This window comes from Hemiscyllium ocellatum, chromosome X, assembly GCF_020745735.1.
Source record: "Hemiscyllium ocellatum isolate sHemOce1 chromosome X, sHemOce1.pat.X.cur, whole genome shotgun sequence".
Taxonomy (NCBI): domain Eukaryota; kingdom Metazoa; phylum Chordata; class Chondrichthyes; order Orectolobiformes; family Hemiscylliidae; genus Hemiscyllium; species Hemiscyllium ocellatum.
Window position 1 is genome coordinate 14,154,248 of NC_083453.1, and position 17,983 is coordinate 14,172,230.

A 17,983-nucleotide genomic window follows, 5' to 3' on the forward strand; every position below is an offset into this window, starting at 1 on the left:
TCTCCAAATGTCCTCATCCTTGGAAGACTGCTCTCATCCTCTCAGTTCATCAGTATCTACTACATTGTCGCTGAATCCTATGTCCAGGCTGTAGCACTGACCTTGTCGTCAGGAAATGAAATGAATAGTGTGAACTTGTTCAGATGTGAGAGATCACACTCAGGGTATTCATCACTCCCTGGAAGGTGCCAGTTGCACAGCAGTTCAAAGTGGCTGTTGCCTTTGCAGCTACTGAGAAAAGATGGCTTCCCACTCGCGCATCGAGCATAATTCCATCATAATGTCCCAAGACACTATACCTTGGTCATGCCCTGGAAATGGAGTCAGAACTGAAAAAACCCTGATCTTTCTGCAGACCCATGAGTCCCAAGGGGCCTTCTGACTGTGACCTCTCCCTTAGCAGGGGACTGCTCTTCCTTTGTGGTGGCCTACTCCTGTTTCTGGAGAAAGTGAGGAGATGCTGGAGATCAGAGCTGAAAATGTGTTGCTGGAAAAGCGCAGCAGGTCAGGCAGCATTCAAGGAGCAGGAGAATCGACGTTTCGCTCATGCCCAAAACATCGATTCTCCTGCTCCTTGGATGCTGCCTGACCTGCTGTGCTATTCCTGTTCCTGACCTTGAAGCCCTCACCCTTCCGCATTGCCTTCACCATCTTAGGAAGGCAGCCACAGCAACCAACATCCCACCAATGGATGAAGACAAGACTCCTGTTGGAAATGACTGACAATGGGAACATAAGGCATAGTCTTAGGTCTCAGAAGAATCAGTGGTGGCATACCCTGCAAATGAGGGCTGCATCCTGTCATTCATACAGTGAGTCGTGCAGCACCCCAGTAATGAGAGCCATGTCTCCATTGTTCATTCAGTTTAGCCTCAGCATCAGCAACAACTTGGTAAAGGTGCTGCCTTGGCTAAGTGACCAATGCATTAAATCAAAAAGGGAGTGCCTGTTGCACTCAGACCCCTTGTTATCCAAACCGACATTAATCATTCATTTCTCATTGCATTCAGTCCAGACCATTGTTAAACTTACATGGCAGATGATGGTTTCCGCCTCCGCAGCAGCCTTGGAAATTGCACAATTAATGGGCCATCTTTGACCAGCATTTTCCTCTTTTTTTAAGTGTTTATGGCTAACTTCAACATTAATGAGATGTCGATGTTGGATTTGCCATGAGCAATGGAACAACATAAATCCCCATTGACTAACATTTGAACCCTAAGCACATTCACTCCATACGCATTGCAAATGGATGATGAAATGATTGCAAATAAAAGTTAGCTGTAGTTTCCAAACACTTAGAGTCATAGAGTCATAGAAATGGACAGCACGGAAACAGACCCTTCGATCCAACTCATCCATGCCAACCAGATATCTCCAATCTAGCCCCACCTACCAGCACCCGGCCCATATCCCTCCAAACCATTTCTATTCATACACCCATCCAAATGCCTTTTAAATGCTGCAATTGTACTAGCCTCCACCACTTCTTCTGGCAGCTCATTCCATACACGTACCACCCTCTGAGTGAAAACGTTGCCCCTCAGATCTCTTTTATATCTTTCCCCTCTCACCCTAAACTTACGCCATTTGCTCTCTGTCTTTGTCCTTCAGTGTCCTAGCATCTAGCAAACAGGAATCCTGCTCTTTCCCCATCAAAATAACACTGATTCCATACCGTGGGCAATGTCCCAGCCAGTTTGCAGTTGCGTTTCGCATCTAGATAATGGCAAATGATGGCAGGGAAGATAGCTTGCAGTGCCCACGGTGAGCACCAGACTTCACCCAGTTGCCAGGTATCTCCCACCATATCACCTCGCTGAGAACACCCATGTCTCCTTTTACCTCACATTACCCTGATGGCCCAATCCCTCCCATTTCCTCCCCACCTGCCCTGCCCAATGTGGAAACCCAACTCATTGAACTTCACCTCCAACTATCCTCCCTACCCCACTGAGCCTGACATTTCAGTTTAATGATGCCACCCTGCTCCTCCTGTGGAGGCCAATATGGTGGTCCTTGCCAATAATCCCCCCTTCTATTGTCTATCATGTTCTCCAATCCCCAGTTATGCCTACCATCCACATAAACATTATGTTTTCTCCTGTCACCATCATTACCCTACCTCTACAAAGTCCTCTGCTTTTACCCCCTCCACTTTTGGCAGTCATCCCTCTGCTGCCCCTAGAGGCTCTCCTTATAACTTCCTAAAAAATCAAGGGACAGATCCTGAGGCCGTGTTCACCCAAAACCTCTGAGGAACTTCAATGAACAGCCCTTAGGCATGACTGATCAGACCTGACTTCGTAGCACTCTGACTAACGATACTGGATTCCTCTGACTGCTCGTGCTGGCCCCACAGGACTGATCATTGCTTATTCTCCACACTGTAGATGCACAGATCCCTGGCTCTTGAAAGGCCCAAGCAGACGACTGGCTGTGGCCAAATCCTCAGACTCATGTGCAGACTGTGTCCGTGACTGACGGTTCTGGGAACGCTCTGACAGACAGCAGCCCCTCACTCACTGAACTGAGGACTAGCCCCCACCTACTGTCCAAAATGACCATTTGGGTGAGTAAACGTACAGTGCTTAAATGCAGGCAGCTGGCGCTTGCTGTCAGTGTTAGATTAACACCTGCCATTCATAAAGATGATACCCCGCCCTCAACCCTGAACAGATCCCTAATGACAAACAAACCTGTCTGTGCAACTGTGTAGACGAGCATGTTAATACAGCAGTACTGATAGCCTTTCATTCTGGCTGAGGCAACCTCCAATGCACAAGCAAACATGATGCTGCATGGCATGGAAGGCAAGACAAGACAGGGAAGCTGTGAATATGCAGGTATGTGCAAAGTGAACAGCCCTGAGATGCAGCCTGGTTCCAATGCGTGAGCTGGGTACCTGTCCCTGCATGTAAAATATCAATACATGAGGCTTTCAATGCTAGTTGCCAATGCACCCTTAAATGTGCCCTGGAAATGGATTGGAGATGTACCTTGATGTTTGTGAGATGTGTTTTGCTGGTGCTCATGGACTGTACACTGAGATGCTCTCTAATGCTGAGAAGCATGGAGACTCCTCACAGCCAGCAGTGAGTTGAAGTGTCCAAGTACACATCCTGAGTTCCATGTCAAGATTTCTTGCTGTCTAACCTGTTCAGTGCATTTGGTAAGATAAGAAGCAAAATATTAATTAGGTGAGTTTCACATTAATAAGGTGTTTAAAAGGCTATAATCTCCTTAATTGGCAACGTTTAGCAAGAAACTTACCTTGCAGTGAGTTGGTCACACCAGTGAGATTGGCCTCACCAGACTTCTTGTGCAATTTTGTCACAAATCCCACCATTGCATACATTGCTCAAGCCTGTATAAGATTCCGGCCCACCTCGATGCATGTTCCTCCTTTTCTGATATTTAGAATATATACAGAATGTAGAATAATTATGGCACAGAAAATGATGGCTCATCGTGTCTATGCCAGTTGAAATACACGCTACTTCACCCTGAGTGCATAAAAAGTCTATGTGGATTGTTCAATAGTTTGATCTGAAAACTCTAAATCATTGTGATGCGTTCCACAGGTGTCTGGTCAAAACAAAATCTTCGGTGACAAGTTATATATTTCTGGGCATGGTCAAGAATTTCCTCATATCTGTAATGCTTGTACATAGATCTGATCATAAATTGATTGGTAAATTCTAACTTTTACTAATTTTGTCTTTCTGCAGATCATATAAAATGAACATATAGGTTAATGACATGCTCCAAACATGAACCCAAACCATGAGACTGGGCTGATCTATCAAATCATCTGATTTTTTAACTTAAATAGAAACTGCAACAGCAAATCCCTAATCCATAGAAATCAGTGAGTTTTAATAACAGTAATTGCTGGTATCTCATTTTGGTCTTGTAAATGGCAAAGAGTCTGCTGATCACTTATGTCCTTTGGTCATGCGGTGGACTTTTTGGTCTCCATCACATCTACCTTGGAAGAGACAGTCATGCCTTACTATGGATGGTGACATTTGGTGGATTTGGAGTTGGATGGATTAGGGAAATTTGGCAACTGCCGAAGTATGTGCAAAATGCAAACATTTACCACAATAAGACAAAAAAAATAAGACATCTACAACCACCAATGAGCATTGTCCGTGTCATTGGTCAAATTGCAGTTGGAGTTTATTTTGGTTTTATTGCTCTTGTAAGTCTATCATCATTAAATGGCTTCTACATCATGGCATTGCCACTTGCAATAACACTGGGTGTTCACCTTGTAGCCAGCGTTGGTGAAGAAACCTCCAACGTAAAGACAACAATGATAGCTTCATTCATTACGTCTCCTATATTCTACGGAAGACCCATTGCAACAGTACCAATTAGTATTGTTGCCAGTATTACCTCTATGCAACACCGTCATTATAAGACTCCAAGTCACACAGAAGACAACCTGAGTGTGCGACTTTATAGACTAGGTCTAGCTTGGCTGGCTTTCACAATGCCAATTTCTTATTGCGTGTTGCACAATACTACAGTTACAGTTTTATACATCACAGACACCATCAGCCTTATTCTAGATTCAGTCCGAATATTCCCAATGCTTAGTGATCTTCTCGAATCTGCATTCCTCCTCCCATACCATACGTGGAAGCTGTTTACTGGTGGAATAGGATTAAGTTATGGATACAATTCGGAGTGGGAAAAGCTATTTGCATCCATCTCTGCCATACAGACCGAAAGAAAAAGGTTGGCATATGAGGTAATTTTTGAACACAGAATTCTATTTGATCCATATCACGGTATACACTTCAACATTCCTGTCTATTCTTTCTTTCCCCTTCTCACTTCCAATCTAGACATCCCAACACAGCTGAATGGATAGGTCTGAACTGTATGTGATACAGGGCTTTGAGCTTCATTATTCTGGAGATGGGCTTTAAGTTCCTGTAAAGCCAGAAACAGCCATCAGTTAAATAGCTTAAGGAGACCTTAAGGAGTGGAGTGTGAAAAATGCAATCTAGTCAGGTGGATAGTGATAATTAGATAGTATGGTAGTGAATAGAGGCGGGGATTGGGAAGGACACAAACCAGCTTCATTTTTGGAGGTACTGAGCAGCAGTGAGAATCTGGGGTTCCTGTGGAAGTGGTGGGTGGCAGCATCAGTCTTGTTCATACAGGCAGTTAGGAGTAGCTCTCTGCTCCTCATTCAGTGGGTTATGGCTTATAGTATTCCTTTTGAAAACCATCTGTTAGGCCACAGGCAGACCTATTTATCTTGAATGCAGACCGGGTTATCTTGAATGCAGTCAGTCCTGCAAATCCTTATTGCAGAGGGGATTACACACAACTATACATAAATTGAATATTTAAGAAGTCAGAGGAGCATGCATAAAGCAAATGAATGGATAGTGCAGGGGTACATGAAAAGGTGGAGATCTAGTAAAATGAGGGAATGGCAAAGGGGTGAGTGGCAATGCGTAAGGGATGCTTTTCTTCTTAGTGGGAGGAGAATGCACATATCAGGTTCTTTCCAGTGAGGCTTGTAGCAGGAATGGGATGTGGGGAAGAAGAAGAAATATGATGGAATGTTTTTATTGGTCTTCAATCCTTCTTAATGACAATGAGAAGCGAATGGAGTTTCTTGACAATAAAGCTAGGCGAGTGTGAATGCTATGAGGGTAGGGTTGCAGTTATTAATTGTTACTGTATCCATTTAAGTAGTTTTAGCAGAGGACTTGTTTTTAGATTTCAGGCATTTGTTTCAAGGTGTTATGGACCAGGCCAGATCCCCTCAAAATGTTTTAAGAAGGTAGCCCAGACCCTAACTACATCTTATTTTAAAGGCAGATGGAAAGTGAATATTCCATGTGTGATGCAGCTGGTCAAACCACTCAGCTTTAAACAAAACAAATTTATTTAAACACTACTGTTGAAACACAAACAAAAGAAAACTGAATTCAGAATAACTTAACTATTTGAAAACGCAACCGACTCTATCACAATTTAACAAAGCTGTTCCAATACCTGCAACATCCCATAAACACACCCCTTGGCAAAAGATAAATTCAACATAGGTTCTTACAGGCAGGGGAGGTTTCAGAAAGGGATCATTCAAGAAACATCTGTTCAACCATGGAACTTTGCTTCACTGTAGCAGCTTCTCTGCTGCTGGCAGTTTTCCGACTGCCTGCAAAAAACAAAATCAAACTAGAAAGAAAATCCTGAACTGGGAGAACTGGCCACTCCGTGACCATTGTTTTCAAGTAGCCATTTCCAGACATATCAGAACCTCTGTCTTTACGACCCCATCTTGAAAAAACCCAAGGACAACATAACCTTGTTAAAGGGGCAGCATCATCACAAAGGGTAATCAATTATATGCCTTCATACTTTAATGTATTGTGCTCCACTGCACTCCAGAATCTGTCTTTCTTTGTCTATGGGACCAATGAATTAATTAATAGTGTTCACGACTGACAGTGAGGACTAAATGCTGGTATTAATAGGAAAAGTATTACTTATAGAAGGAGAGTTATTAAGTTTTAATTCCATTTTTCTGATTGTTAACAATCTCTTTACAACTTGTATTAAAGGTTATCTAAAATGTTGTTTTACATTGAGGGCTTTTCACAAAATTAAACATCCATCTGACTTTTTTTTTGAAATGAGACAAAGTTTTCTCTGAATTGCATGGTGGGAAGTCAGAGTGGTGTGATAGTTCAAGATTTTCTAAGTCTCCAAGTCTAAGAATGACATGAATGGTATTTCCCACCGGCAGAGGCTTACCATTGTGAGAAGCGCCTAGAGACTCATCGTTGATGCAATGGCAATTGCTCCCATCATCCTAATTGCATTTAAATTGCACTATCTCATTCCTGTTGCATTCCCATCAGCAGCATTCTCACTGCACAGACACTGCACAGATTGCTAGCCACCTCACGACAGGAAGTGCTATTTTGATCTTCTGTCTTCTCAGGTCAGCTACTGTCCCTAATTGGATGTTGATCCTAAAGGTGTTTTCTTAATTGGCCACATTCTGGGAGATTGAACTGGAAGGCGCACTTCTCATTCAAATGGGTTTGGAACTCATAAAGGGTCTTGACAGCTGAAAGTATTCTCAGTCCAAGAAATTCTGACTACAATATTTAGTGTCTGCCAACTGTAGTACACTTTATGATGGTTCAGTTCAGATGTTTTGCTTCTTTGCAATAAAGGGAGGGATCCTAGTTTATTGTAGAATGTAGAAGTGTATATTTTCCCCTGCACTATCTAAAACACTACCTTAAAAAGATGAATTTTCAGAAAACACAATCACAGCACAATGATTCTCCCATTTTTGATTTATTTTCAAAAGAATTTTCCTTTCCCTTTCCCAAATGTTTTCCTCGATGAAAAATCTAATATCTTCTTGTTGAAGTTAAGAAAAGACCATACAAAATATATGTGGCACCATTTTTCTGATCCTGGATAGATCCGCTCCTCCCTGGTTATATGATTCTAAGTAAGCAACTGCATTACTTAGACTGCATACATGCCTTGCTGAACTACATATTTATAAATTAATATCTGTAATTTTTTTAAAATTTCAGGTGTTGGGATTACATGAGGAAGCAACTTTGGAAGAGATCAACAGAAGTTATAGAGAGTTGGTGAAACGCTGGCATCCTGACCACAACAGACACAATTTAGTTGAAGCAGAGCGACAATTCATTGAGATCCAAGCGGCATACGAAGTACTTGCAAAAAACAAGCAAGGAGAGACATAATAAAGCTGCACCAACATTCATAAAGTAGCAGTGCAAACTGGTTTTAAAACTTATGATTGATGCCAATGTGGTATAGGTTTGCTAAAATTGTGCACCCTGAATTTTCTATTTTTTTTATTAGTTATTGTTACCTGTCATGCTTTTATGTCATCTATATTACAGTTCCTTTGCAGTTTAAATCAAGATACTTAGATGAATGTTATTATGCAGGGTTCTTATAGTTCCCAGATTTAGTTCACCTACTAGTCACTATTAGGTTGGCAAGCCAATATATTTCCTCTCCCAAACAGGAGATTCGCCTTTTGATATTACCTGGTATGGAAGGTGCTAGCTATGAAGCGAGGTTGAGTAGGTTAGGATTGTTTTCATTTAAAAAAAGGAGATAGAGGGGGGACCTGATTAACATTTACAAAATCATGAAGGGTATAGACAGGGTAGACAGAGATAAGCTTTTTCCCAGAGCGAAGGATTCATTAACGAGAGGTCACGCTTTCAAGGTGAGAGGTGGAAAGTTTAAGGGGGATACACGCGGCAAGTACTTCACACAGAGGGTGGTAGGTGCCTGGAATGCGATGCCAGCAGAGGTGGTAGAGGCAGGCACGGTAGATTCATTTAAGATGTGTCTGGACAGATGCATGAGTAGGTGGGGAGCAGAGGGATACAGATGCTTAGGAATTGACCAACAGGTTTAGACAGTACATTTGGATTGGCTCAGGCTTGGAGGGCCGAAGGGCCTGTTACTGCGCTGTAAATTTTCTTTGTTGTTTGTCAGAGATAGGTTCTTTACTCAGAGAGTAGTAGGGGTATGAATACACTGCCTGCAACAGTAGTAGACTCGCCAACTTTAAGGGCCAATGTCACTGGCTAAACATATGGATGAAAATAGAATAGTGTAGGTTAGGTGGGCTTCAGATTGGTTCCACAGGTCGGTGCAACATTGAGGGCTGAAGGGCCTGTACTGTGTTGTAATGTTCTATGTTCTATAATATCAGCCTGACAGGAACTTCTGCTTTGAAGCTAGGACCAATTCGGAAGGTAAGCAGTAGGCAGGACTGAACTGAAGAACTGAACACAGGAAATAATACATTTTAATAACATTTTTAAATCTTACATTTTAAGATGGCTTCCTTTTTTATTATAGTTTATCTACAGTGAAATTTTAAATTGTGAGGTGATTTTTTAGGGTCCCATTAATACAAGAATGACATATTTATGCTGTCTTACTGTCTCAGTTGTAGCTCTATTGGCGATGTTGTCTTTCAGATGAGATGGTAAACCAACTTATCATGTGCTCTCTCAGGCGGTTGTAAGATTCTATGGCACTATTTTGAAGAAGAGCTGAGGAGCTAACCTAGGTATCCTTACTAAGATTAGTCCCACAAACAACATCATTAAAATAGATGTTTCCATCATTACACATTGCTGCTTGTAGGAATCTACTGTTTGCAAATTAGCTGCTGCATTTCCTAAATGACAACATTGATGTTGTGGACCAGACCAAATCCCCTCAAAATATATTAAAATAATAGCCTGGAGTTTAAACTTTTTTTAATTTTAAAGGTAAGTGCAAGGCATTGCATTCCAGGTGTAATTTGATTGGTCAAATTACTTGATTTTAAGCAAAACACACTTCTGCCTCAACCTTTCTTCATAAGAAAAAAACAGGACAAGGTACAACTCTTAAAGCCACAGTATCATCACATCTCCCTGCTTTAAAAAAGAAACAATAAATATACAAAGATGGCTTCATTTTCAAAAACCTTCAGCCTTACAGTAATAAAACACTCCAATACAAATACATTATATTGACTTTAAGCATGCAAACAATTACTACAGTCCACCACCAAACGCCTCTGTCTTCTTTGATCAAAATCATGACAATACATTGGCAATTATGTTAATTCATCCTGCCCCGTGTAGAATTTTCAAATTGACTGGCTGCAATAATAAGCTCCATCTAAACATTTTTATCCTTAATTTTTTCCAAAAACTTTAAGGGGTTATGATCAGTATATACAATAGTTTCAGACATATTACTGGCAATAGAATGTTGACACCTTGCAACGCCAACACTAAACTCGTGGTCTCCATCTCAGTTGTGGAATATTTCTGTTGCTGATAATTAAATTTTCTGGAAAAATATTAAAGAGGTCTTTCTACCTCCCTGTCATCTTCTTGTAAGAGTACAGCACCGACACCCACATCACTCGCTTTGGTAGCCACTTTGAATGGCTTTGCATAATTAGGTGTGGCTAACACTGGGGCAGTAGTTAACACAGTTTTCAGGCATCTGACATTCCTCTGTCCACTGAAGTTTTATGCACTCCTTCAATAATCAGTCTGGAGCAAACACACTGCCAAAACTCTGTATGAACTTCCAATAAAATCTACTCAGTCCCAGTGATTGTAGTACTCCCCAATTCGTTGATGGTATGGGAAGCTTCCCAATGACTTTTGTTTTCACATCCTGTGGGGCCATTTGTCCATGTGATACTGGCAAGTACATTTCTCCAAAAGAGCGAAGAAAATTTTGGCTTTCATGATGCTGAATGGACCACACCAGTTTAAAGTTATGTAATTTGGTTTGAAAACTGCACCAGCTACATTTCAAAGTCTAATCAATAAAGTGATTTTGGGATTACTCAATTGTCCGGTGTACTCTGATTCACCCCATCCCTGGAACCCTGCATTTCCCATGGCTAATCCACACAGACACAGTGAGAATGTGTAACTCGACACAAACAGTTGCCTGAGGCTAGAATTGAACCTGGGTCACTGAGCCACCATGCTACCCCATGGTCTTTATATTTCAATGCCACCGTTCTAATGTTCTCTGTGATTCTGCAATGTACGCAGTAGATTTGAATAGTTTAATTCTTAAGCTATCCATAACTTCCCTGGATAACTTTGATGTAAAATTTGACCCTTGATCCGACTGTATTTCTCTGGGTTGTACATGTCTAATAATGAAATTAGGAACTCTTCTTTTCGCCATGATACTATGTAATGGAATAGCGTCTGGAAATCTAGTGAACACATCCATTATGGTTAACAAGTACTGAATCCCACTTTATGTTTTAGGTAGGGGTCCTACACAAACAATTATTAGTCTCGTAAAAGGCTCCTCAAATGCGGGAATGGGTATTAAGTGTGCTGGTTTTATCACTGCCTAAGGTTTTCCAATTACCTGACATGACTGGAAAAGTTCAACCACATTTTTTTGCAGTCCAGCCCAATAAAAATGTTTTTGCATTTTGGTTTGAGTTTTCCTTACTTCCAAATGACATCCTACTGGTTACTCATATGCTACACGCAACATCTCCTTTCTATAACCCACCTGCAACACAACTTAATGAACTTCTGCCCCTTTCTCATCACCTGAACATGTAATGGTCTTTATTTCCTCATAAAGACATTATTTTTAAGATAGTAACATTGTGGGATACACTCAGATTCTTCTTCTGTGCATATGTTTTGATACAACTACTTTAGTTTTTCATCTTCCTGTTGTAATTCAGTTAATTTCTCTGAACTAAAAATATCCACATTGTCCTCCACCTGTTATTGTGTTTTTCTCAACCATTTGATCAAACATAGCCTCTGAGAATTGAACTTCAACTTCCTTATCTTTATTCTTTGATTTCTCCTCTTGTTTCCACCTGTGGCTTTGTGACTGTATTACCACACAGTCAGGAAGAGTCCCAGGATATACTTGCTGTATCATCTCAGTTGCTTGATTTTCCACTAGCTTATCAATCACAGAAGGCATCACTGCACCGGTGATCCAGCTATGTCATTACCAAGAATAAACTGTATTTCTGGAACTGAGAATTTCTCTATTATTCCTACCACCACTTCACCATTATTCATCGGACTCTCCAACCTCACTTTATTTAATGGAACACTGTGCTTTTCGCCATGAATTCTACATATTATCACTTTTCCTGGCAATACTCCTTCTGAATTGCATATCTCCTCATCTCTTGCCATCAAAGATTGACTTGCTCCTGTATCTCTTAAAATCTTAATTTCTTTACCTACTCTTCCTGGCATACGTGGGTAAACCTTAACCATGCAAGCAAATTCTTCAAAGTGATCTAGCACTTACCTCTCAACCAACCCGACAAGATAGATTGTATATTTTTTCGCAGTTTTAGCTTCATCTGTGCTTTCTTTACTACTTCAACAAAACTCGCTGCTTATACTGTTTTCCCACATTCTTGTGGTTCAATCAGATTTTCCCACATTCGTCTTCACAGTGCTTTTTCTAAACCACCAACACTGCAACTTCATATGGTCTACTTTATTGCAGTGAAGCACCTGAGTTTCTTTACTTCTCTTCCCCTCTGAGGTTTCTTTTTTACCCTGTGTAAATTATCTTTGCTATTTTCAATGAAATCTCTTTTTTCCTCACCACCTGACGATTTCTCTTTTCCCCAATGAACCAACTCATAATCATCTGCCATTTCCGTTGCCACTCTAGTGGTCTTAAATCTCTGCTCTTCCACATGAGTTCTCACTACTTCAAGAAGTGAATTTTTAAACTCCTCCACAATAATCATCTCTCTAAGACGTCATATTTTGTTTGTTTTCAATGTCTGTTTTGTCTGTTTTCAATGCCCTTATTGAAGTATCAAAATCCTTCCAAATTCTATGTACATTTGACCAGGTTCCCTCTTTAGATTCCTAAAACATTGTCTGGAGGCTTATGGCACGAGCTCATACGCACTTAAGATGGCTTTTTTCACTTCATCATACTCCACAGATACCTCCTCTATGAGCAATGCAAATGCCTCACTAGCTCTACCTACCATCTTCATTGGGATCAACAATACCACATGGTCACTGACCATTTCATTTATTTAGCCACTTTCTCAAATGAAATGAAAAAGGTTTCTGCAGCCTTCTCATTGAACTTTAGCAATAATTAAGACATATTTAAACAGTTCCTCACCTGGCCTTTGGCTACGATGGGATTGCTCTCCGTCACTGTCCTCATCATTTCCCCTATCTACCACCTTTGTCTCCGCAATCTTAAGTCAACTTGGAGTTTTCAGTTCCCACCTCCGAAGTTCAAAAACTCTCTCTTTCTCACTTTCCTCTGCTAGGCCTTTCTTTTCTTTTTGTCCTGCCACTGCTATTCTTTCCTTTTCTTTTTCCTCTGCTAGATCTATTCTCTCTTTCTGCTTTTCTTCTGCTTTCAATCATAATTCAAACTGCTTCGTTTCTTTTTCATGTTCAAGCTGCTTAATTTACAATTTAATTTTAATTATTTCAAATGATTCCAATTATATTTCTAGCAGTCATAAATGTCGAACTTTTGCTGCAATTACCTCCCCTTTTCACATGGACAAGGCAACCCCAACTCTAGCTTGTCTGCCAATTCCAAAAGCTTTGCTTTGCTCACTTTCTGTAAAACTTACGAAGTGATTTTTCCTAGCCCCAGGAAACTCTTAGTGATCGAAAGAGCTATTACTACACAAGGCATACCCTACTTAAAACAACCAAATGCAATACCTGAAATACAAAGCACCAACACTCACCATTGACTGCCTTTGAGCTCAACAGTCCTAAACTCAATCGGGAATTGGAGATTTTGATCCTGACAAGAGCCCCAAATTTGTTATGGATCAAACCAAAGCCCCTCAAAATTTATTAAGAATATAGCCTAGACCCTCACTTTTTCTTATTTTAAAGGTAAGTGTAAGGTATTGCAATCCAGATGCAACGCGATTGGACAAACTATTCGCCTTTTAGCAAAACACACTTCATTTATAAACTGCAGTTAAAATACAGATAAAAATGAAAGAAAAAGAAAATTGGCTTAACTGTAACTCTATCGAAATGCTTAAGAAAATGATATATTATAACCGTTTCAATATCATAACATCTCATAAACACACGCTTGGCAAAGGCAAATTCAGTAAAATAAATTGTCTCACATGCAATTCTAGCAGCAGGAAAAGAACCCCAGCCTTTAGTTGCAACAGAGAGAGGAATAAGAGCTTCCACGTTCAGCTTTAAGACCCTAGCAACTGAAGAAAGCTAAAATTAAAAATCCTGGTTCAGTAGGAGCTTGGTCCCACCCATTTAGGCTGCTTCTATTCTTACAATTTTAAAATAAGACAAGGTCTCCCAAATTGTTTAGTTTATTGGCTTTGAGCAGACTACTCTTTACCTCTGTCTCAACCTTTCTTCATAAAATAAACAGGACAAAATACACCTCTTAAAGTTACATTGAACACACTTGAAAAAGTACTTCATTAGCTGTGAAGTACTTTGGGACTTCCTGGGGTTGCGAAAGGTGCTATGTAAACAAAGGTCAATGTAAAAAAAGTCTCAAAGTGCTTGTGACATAACGGTTGTCCATCTTTTCCATGTATTTCAATTACACAATAGATGACAAATATTATAGTGTTTCTCTGCGAACAGACTGCAAATGGAATAAAATAGGAGACTTGTCTAGAAATTGACATCAAGTAAGCCTCTGTGACATTTTCTTTCAGGTAATTCAAAGTACTAAAAGTTAAAATGTTCTCAAATTATTCGCAAATCCACCAACTCCAACTAAACTAATCCTTCCGAACCTTGCATCGTTCCTGCAGCTCCATGCTTGAGCATTTCCAATCAGGTTGTCTCCCTTTTCACATTCTTTGGCCTGTCTTCAATTTTTGACACAGGTGGCCACACCATTTTCCTCCAATATCTCTTCTCTGCCAGTTATCTGAATGGGACTGCCCTCACCTCACTGCATAATTACCTATCCAGTCATAATCAGAGAATTTCCTGAAGGGAGCTTTCTCACCACTCCTGCACCAATATCTCTGGAGTGTTCCAAGTACATATGCTGGGTCCCCTCCTATCAACACACACTGCACCTCGGTGATATCATCTAAAAATGCAACAGCCAGTCCCATACGTACATTAATGACACCCAGTTTGACCTCACTGCCAGCTTACTTAAACCCTTCACTGACTGAATCCTGTCCAACATCCAGTCCTGAGTGAGAACAAAATGCCTCAATAAAACATTAGGAAGATTAGGAGTATTGTTTTCAGTTTTTGTCACAAACTCTGTTCCATCTTTCAAAAGACAATATCAGCTACCCAAGGGAAACCAGTCATTTCATGCTTTTCATTGCGATATAGCAAATGGAATACTATGCAAGTAGATCACACATGTAGAAAAATATAAAAAACAGGTAGAAATCTGATATCCTCCCTGATTTGGGGCCCTTTCACTGATCCTGGATTTAAAATCTTACGTTAACATTCTAAAAGGCGACGCTGCTTTGAGATCAATTTTGGTAATGGATAGACTAGGATTACTGTGCTGTACATTGGAACACAGCTTTGAGAAATATGACTTCAACCAGGGTTCCATATTTCAGTTCTGAAGGAGAGTCATATTGGACTCAAAATGTTAACTCTGTTTCTCTCTCCACATACGCTGCCAGACCTGGGAATTTCTCCAGCACTTTGTTTTTATTCCATATTTCAGTGTCATGTTTGTATAAGGCAAACACAAAATTGTTTTATATTTTACAATTCCCAATTTACATCAGTCTGGAGTTGACTATGTCATTTTGTAACTTTTGTCTTGCTTAGTTTACTTGGCTGTGCAAAATTTGTCCTCCAAGAAATTACAGTTCCAAATAATCAGATAATTTGCTCTTTCCATCTTTATAAATTATTCTGTTAACATCAGAACTAAGTCTACTCAATGTCATACATTTTTCTCAGCTAAAATTATCCACTTAATGTAAATAAAATATATTGTCCAAAGCATCCAAGTAATACATGGTTCACCATACTGAGGCATGCCAGCTTTTACATGAACAGTTTAACATTAACGATATAATTCTTCAAAAATATTTGCCTGGACACATCATTGCTAATTACCATACCAAGGTGGTGTAACTCACCAACACCTTTTCCTATGACACGGCGGTGAACCCTTCTGCTAATTAGACTAAACACCCTGAAAAATTTACCTCGCCTCATAATCTGTTAAAGTATGAGTAACAGAACTCCCAAATCCCACTATTTAAAGAAAAAGTATCAATTTATTCTTTAACTCTAAGAGTGAACATTAAACAACTACCACTTAAAACTCTAAGCCTCCTTTCTCTTAAATGCTTGCTATCTACCTCCAACTCTATAACAATATACTGTTCCCATAAAAACTCGTATTAAAATTTCATCAACTTAATGTCAAAACCACGCAGCAGCTGTCATCGTCAGTGTCCTCCTTCTTTCGGCTGTAGATCTCCATGGATCATCTTCTAACTTTTATTGCAACGATGTTTTACATGAAAAAGGTACCTCTGATTGAGAGTGTTCTGCTGGCAGTTACTCTGTCAATGGCAGTTGGTCTCTCTGTCTAACTTTCAAAATGTCTGCTTCTTTATACCCAAACATCAGATCGTCTCATTGGTTCAAGGTTGGCAAAAACAAAATTCAAAAACAAATTTAGTATCTTGGGGCATAATTTAAACTGATTGGTTAAATTTGAATTGTAGTTAAAACAACTCTAGTTTACAGCCAAATGTTACATATTTTCAATTTTGCAGTACACTCTGAGACTGCTAGTCAGTCACACAACAGTTGCATGCAAACTCTCTGTGCAAAACAGCATTCACTCTCTTTTAAAGGTACAGAATACACCTCCAACTTCATAACACTTCTGTTAGGTTATGTCATAAACTACAGTGCACAATGTGTGTCTATTCATTGTCCTCCAGACCCTAAACATGGGTACACTAGAAATGAACAACCACATTTGCAATCCACTTTCAAAGAAAGCACTTGCTTATTGCGGAATGTCTTTTGCCCTTTCAAAAATATCTGCCAGAGATAATTTATTTAATTAAAGATTTCAGGAGGTCTCTTTCTCATCCATTTGACAACTCAACAATTGTATCCACTGGGTGAAAGTGGAAAGTGAAAGACCCCATCCATGTCCTCCACCTCCTTCAAGACATTTGTTTCCCTGGCCTCCAACACCTCATCTTCATCATGGACATCCAGTCTGTATACACCTCTATCCGCCATGATGAAGGCCTCCAAGCTCCAAGAGAAGGCAGCTGACCTGCTGTGCTTTTTCAGCACCACACTCTCAAATTGTGTCCACTGGTTAATTCAAACAGCGACGCCAATAATATCCCAGACTTAATTCTATGTTAGTTGATTTCAACCAAAGCAGTCACATGAGGGATGCTACAATGAGCTTCAGCATTCCTTGATTTAGTAGGATAGAAAAGATTTCGCCAGAGTTTCCCAGGCTTGATAAGAGGCGCAGGCATGGCTAGTACCTTCTGCAATCAAGTATTTTGCTGTCACTGACCATCAAGGCTCAACAAAACAACCACAAACTTGCATTTATTTAATGCCTATTTGCAGTGAAATATCCCAAAGAGCTTTACAGGACAGTCAAATAAAATTTAACATAAAGTCACAGCAGGAGATAGCAGGTCTACACTTGTAGATCAAACATTTGTTCAAATAGATAAGCTTTAAGGAGTGGTTTAAAGCAGGAAGGAGAAGTAGGGAGGTGGGTGGGCTTAGGGAGGGAATTCAAGGCTGAGAGACTTACAGCTGCATGAACTGCTATCAATGGTGAAGTGTTTTAAAACAGGGAAATACTTAGGGTCAGAATAAGAAGAGCTCAGATCTCAGAGTTGTGAAGAACATGCAGCGAGATGAAGGGGCAAAGCCATGAAGTAATGCCAAAACAAGGTTGAGAATTTTTAAAACATGTCATTACATAAACAGGTATGAATATAGGTCAGCGAGAGTTAGGATATGGCTGGCAAAGTTTTGAATGAGCTTAAGTTTATGGGGGGTGCAAGATGGAAGGCTGGCCAGGTGTGCATTGTGCTGGTCAAGTCTACAGATAGTAAAGGCATGCTTAAGGATTTCAGCAGTTGACGAGCTGAGGTAGGGCAGAGTCAGTTGATTTTATAGAGATGGAAATAGTCTTAACTTTGATATGTAATCTCACCTCAGGGTCAAATAGGACACTATAATCATACAGTCCTGTTCAACCTTACACATGGATAACATGGTTGAAGTACAGAATGATGACCTGCATCTGTGGGGCTGTATCACAGGAATGTTTTCAAGATAGAAAGAGATGAGGAAAAACTTACACAGGAATTTTTTTAAAAAACCTTTTAAAAAATAATGTTTTAAAATTAGTTTTAATGGGATGT

The 17,983-nt window shown here is 40.1% G+C and overlaps 1 protein-coding gene across 1 annotated transcript; it reads left to right on the forward strand.

Annotated features, from left to right (window-relative positions):
- The first annotated feature begins 3,919 nt into the window (after positions 1-3,919).
- Positions 3,920-7,769, forward strand: dnajc22 (DnaJ (Hsp40) homolog, subfamily C, member 22). Its single transcript, XM_060821148.1, has 2 exons — positions 3,920-4,762; positions 7,593-7,769. Exons 1-2 carry the CDS (start codon positions 3,920-3,922, stop codon positions 7,767-7,769), a joined length of 1,020 nt encoding a protein of 339 aa, XP_060677131.1.
- The last annotated feature ends 10,214 nt before the right edge of the window (positions 7,770-17,983 follow it).